The sequence below is a fragment of the Lupinus angustifolius genome, chromosome LG01, assembly GCF_001865875.1.
Source record: "Lupinus angustifolius cultivar Tanjil chromosome LG01, LupAngTanjil_v1.0, whole genome shotgun sequence".
Classification (NCBI taxonomy): domain Eukaryota; kingdom Viridiplantae; phylum Streptophyta; class Magnoliopsida; order Fabales; family Fabaceae; genus Lupinus; species Lupinus angustifolius.
The window spans coordinates 31,936,402-31,941,286 of record NC_032009.1 but is presented as its reverse complement, the minus strand read 5'-3'; the positions used below and the strand labels follow the sequence as shown (position 1 = coordinate 31,941,286).

General features: G+C 34.2%; 1 protein-coding gene across 2 annotated transcripts; it reads left to right on the top strand.

Moving 5' to 3' along the window:
• On the top strand, positions 1,515 to 4,018 carry LOC109360596 (WAT1-related protein At3g30340-like). Of its 2 annotated transcripts, none has more exons than XM_019605603.1 (6): positions 1,515 to 1,809; positions 1,946 to 2,008; positions 2,138 to 2,254; positions 2,522 to 2,921; positions 3,278 to 3,429; positions 3,795 to 4,018. In XM_019605603.1, exons 1-6 carry the CDS (start codon positions 1,628 to 1,630, stop codon positions 3,940 to 3,942), a joined length of 1,062 nt encoding a protein of 353 aa, XP_019461148.1. In that variant the 5' UTR covers positions 1,515 to 1,627; the 3' UTR covers positions 3,943 to 4,018. The 2 variants fall into 2 exon arrangements, with proteins under 2 accessions (XP_019461148.1, XP_019461158.1); XM_019605613.1 differs by having other exon boundaries at positions 1,628 to 1,809; positions 3,803 to 3,939.

The following is a 4,885-nucleotide window of genomic DNA, read 5'->3' as shown; positions in this document are numbered from 1 at the left end:
AGAAATAATTTTGTGTGAGTCTCATGCCATTTTTTCTCTCCTCCTCATCCATTTCTCTTCCTCTTCTGTTTCTACTCAACCAAAGAGATTGATAAAGAAAAGAAAGTTGAAATTGAGAGTTATATACTTATGAGTGTTATGTAAACTTAATGGCAAAAATAGCCACAAAAACACACACAAATCTTTATTATTTAATATATTTGTAGCCGCCTCTCACTTTCTCTTTTAATATTGCTCACTTTCTCCAACAAAAAATAATATCATGTCATCACTTAATTACCACATTCTTACATATCTACTGAATATGATACTGATATTCTCCGAGGATATGAAGTAATTGAATTGCTATATGACTTGACATTTTATTCTGGCTTTTCATGCAGGGGTGCTGCTCAACGCTCATACTAATTCAAAAGATAAAAAAGTATTAGATGCCATGTGCATGAAAATGGGGAGAAGCACCATTTCTTCCACTGTTCCACCCTAAAGTCTAAGGGGGCTTGTCATTAATCACCAAAAGTACTCAAATGCAGAAATGGGTAAACGATCATGGACAAACATGCAGAACAACTTATCATGTTTTCTGCCTATATGAAATGTATATAAAAATAACCAATGGCCTAAATTAGGCCAATAATTTCAGCTACAAGATTTGTAAAGCAAAGTGAAAAAATCTTCTGGTCTCGGAAAATGATGCTCGAATAATATCTTACTGTGGAGTTATATCATATATCTGGTAAAAGAAAGCATGTGGAAGAGCATATTGTACTGGAATTGTTGTGCAAGTGACTTACATTTTGGTGGGCTACAATTTTCTTCACAAAACAGTAATACAAATTATGGGTTTGGGACCGATAATGTAAAGGGCTGAGATTATAAATCTAATTGTGTAAAAACAAAACAACAATCACAAAAACACAAACCTTTTATTCTCTAATAGTGGTAACTGTTCAACATTTTCGAGACGTAAACACAAATTGGTTGAACCTCTTAAACATATTCATTGTATTACTCTCTCTTCCTCGTTTTCTTTTAATATTCGACTACTCGCTTATTCCCAACAAGAATAAAGATGTATATACACACTTATCACCTTACATCTACACAGTTATTATCTTCTAATTACAACTTGCCTTACCTCATCTTCTGTACACTTACTATAATTCCCTCTCCTCGATAGATAAAGGGAGATATGTGACATGATTGGAAATGGACACAGCATTTTCCATTCAACTACTGCAGGAGATTGTTTCTTAATATGTAGAATAGAGTCTTGCTTTCTTACCACATATTCAGATAAACTGGAATGAGAAAAAAATGTATACATTGTCGGCGTATGAGTTCTATATATTGCGACTGCATTATTTACCAGTCATGTTTAATCATCATTGACTCTTTAATAAAAGTAATATAAATGAATTGTGAATGATCTATTGATTGTGTATAAATTTTTACACTAATAATATATAGATATTACAATAATATGGAATATAGATATATGCATATATAGAGAGATACACATACATACACAAGCATATAAAACCTACAGGTAGTTCTATATTGTGTTGCATTGCAGCCACACTCTGCCACTAAAGAGCACTGAAATAGAACTAAATGCATTTCTGAAATGAAAACTTGTGATGAATGGAAACCTTTTCTAGTAATGATAGCAATTGCTTTTGCTCTCACTATAGTCAACATTCTTCTCAAGAAAGTCCTTGAAGAAGGGATGAACCATCTGGTTTTTATCACATACCGCCTTTCAATTTCTTCCATTTTCTTAGCTCCAATGAGTTACTTTTGGGAAAGGTAGGGTCCCTCAAGTTCCTAGAATTAGTAATCTTTCTACTTTTGAAAAGTTCCAATATTGTTATCATGGAAATAGCCAAGTTGCATCAATTAATAAACATTAGTTCATTAGTTATATTACTATATCTTCTTGCAGAAATGGAAGACCAAAGCTCACATTCCGAATTTGTTGTTACCTTTTCTTCAGTGCCATTGTTGGGTTAGTCATAAAATTCAATCTACCTTTGTGATTCAATTTCTCATTAGCTCTTTTTTGGTTCAAAGTTCAAACTATGTGTTATGTTTAACATGTTTGTATGAAAATAAGTAATGAATACTTTCCTTGTAGGGCATCAATCACACAATACTTCTTCCTTATGGGGATTCAATACACCTCTGCTACCTATGCTTGTGCCTTTGTAAATATGGTGCCTGTGATCACATTCATTATGGCATTACCATTTCGGTATGAAACTATGAATGTTATAACTTATATATAGACACCATCTAGAGGGTGAGTTTGATACAATGGTAATATTGTTGTTTACTGACCTCAAACAGTCTCTCTACATGCGGAGGTAAGACTGCGTGTATCTACCATATCTAGACTCCATTAAGTGAGAGTCTCGTGCACTCGAACGCCCTTTTTAGGCACATCATCTACACCATTCCTATATATTATTTGTAGTGATGACTGCAACAATTGTTCTTTCTCATGATTTACACATTACAGATTAGAGACTATAAACATTAAATGCAACAGTGGGAAAGCAAAGATTCTTGGTACATTTGTGTGCATAGGAGGAGCATTGTTGTTGACATTTTACAAAGGGAAACCATTGTTTAATAATTATTCTCACTATGAGTATGAAGCTCCAGCTTCTCCAGCTACTAAATCAACAGAAAAATGGACCATTGGTGTAATCACTTTGATTCTGGGAACCCTCTTTATATCTTCATGGTATATTTTACAATCAAATATAGTCAAGAGATACCCATGCCAGTATTCTAGCACAGCCATCATGAACTTTTTTGGAGCCATTCAATCAGCTATCCTTGGCTTTTCCATTGACAAGAAGTTGTCCATGTGGGTTATCAAGGGAAAGATACAAATAATCACAATTCTGTACTCTGTAAGTATACTTTTCCAAGTTAAAGAGAGAATTAAGGATATAAGGATAGCATTAGTTGAACATTTGCTTTATACAACTTCTCATAAGACCTGGTTTAACAATAAGGCGTTGATCTAGTGGTGTAAGACTCTGCTAGATCCTCAAAATGACCAAAAGGTCAAGGGTTCAATTTCTGGGAGCGACACTTGCTGAAAGGGGTATCCACGCATTCCGAAAAGATTAGCTCCTTAACTATAGGATGTCAATTAGTGGAGTGATATTTGCATAATTCATTGATCAAAAGGGAGGAAAATGGTAGTGTTGTGCATAAGATATTTTAGAAGTTTGTCAACAAAGTAACAATATTGTGCTTGCAGGGTATAGTTGGATCAGGTTTGTGCTTTGTAGGCATGTCATGGTGTGTTAAGAAGAGGGGTCCTGTCTTTGCTGCAGCATTTAGTCCTATTGTTCAGATATTGTCAGCCATGATTGACATCCCAATCTTGCATGAGCAGCTCTATCTTGGAAGGTGAATTCTTCTACCGGTTATCTAGCAGCCAAAATTACGAAACACATATTTTAAATTGTGGTTGCGATTACTATTATATTGTGGTCATTGAGGTTGTTATGGCCTGATGCAACCAATTTTGACCATTGTAGTCTATAACTGCAACCTATTATGGTTGCGGTGACCACTACAATTAAGATATCGTGACCACATCAGAGTAATACAGTCTACATTTTTAAACCATGTAGCACACACTCAACTTTTAAGTTCTTAGTTTAGTAGTGAATTCAATAAGAAAAACTCATTCAAGTGATAACCAAAAATAACTAAACAGATACAAAAATCAACCTTGAAATCTGATTTTTATAGTTGTGCATGTTCTTTAGTGTGATAGGGTCCGTGTTGGTGATGATTGGATTATACATTCTTCTTTGGGGTAAGAGCAAGGATATGCAGAATGTTGAAGAAATGAAGGAACAAGAGCCTCATCAAATACAACATATTACTGTTTCATGTGATTCACGGAGTCATTGAAACAAACTTGTAGTTGTATATGTTTGTCTTGCTAAATCACAACTATGGACATTCATGAAACTTTGTATTTAATGAATCAATACTGTAAAAGATAGCCATTTACAATTGCATTACTCTTGAGACTACTTGGACAGAGCTAGGTGAAATGAGAAAAGGAGAGTTGTCATCCAAAGAAAACACAGTTTTTTTATATAAAAAAAAGACTTTAAGTGAGTTCGGTTTCATAGGGTTGCCAAGACTTGAACAAGCCATTCTATCACTAGACATTTTTTCAATAACCATCATAATTATTTATACTATATTCAATACCCTAAACACCAAAGAGAAGGACAGTACATCATAGGAAATATTCCTAATATAGCAAAGTAATTAGTAGACAGTTTTTTACACCTAGCTATAAATAGCATAGGTTTAACTATTTTAGTTACCAATTTCATTTTCTTCACAATCAGAATAATTCTCTTATAATCCTCTTCTAAAAATCATCTTCAATAAGACAATTCAAGATCATTTCTGTTGGGGATGTTTGAAATATGTTATTATATGAAGTCCCACATTGTCTAACATTAAAATACCGTAGAATATCAATGTTATATATTAGACTCAGGTCCCTTGTTGTAATATGCACCAGATATAAGCACCAAATAGAAACACCTCATAGACAGGTGGGCCCATGGGTGTGCTAGGGTTTGTAATCTTTATTCTCTAATAATATCTTGGTAGTCGCTCAGCGCTTCCGGCGATGTAGGCAAAATTGACAATATCTTTCTAATGTTGAGAGAATGTTCTCAGTTGAGATGAGAAGTGGAATATCCTAATGGCGTGTCTGAGACATCACAGTGAAAGATGTTAATTGTTAGTAGATCTACAAAAGTACAAAAGCGCTGATTGATTTTGATGTAGGGTGTAACATGGGCATTGACTTTGATGCAACTTGTAACAC

Excerpts from the sequence above, each read along its gene's own strand:
- LOC109360596 (XM_019605603.1), top strand. The coding sequence starts at position 1,628 with ATGAAAACTTGTGATGAATGGAAACCTTTTCTAGTAATGATAGCAATT. Across the intron at positions 2,009-2,137 it reads TTCTTCAGTGCCATTGTTGG|GGCATCAATCACACAATACT; the intron begins GTTAGTCATAAA and ends CTTTCCTTGTAG. Across the intron at positions 2,255-2,521 it reads ATTATGGCATTACCATTTCG|ATTAGAGACTATAAACATTA; the intron begins GTATGAAACTAT and ends TACACATTACAG.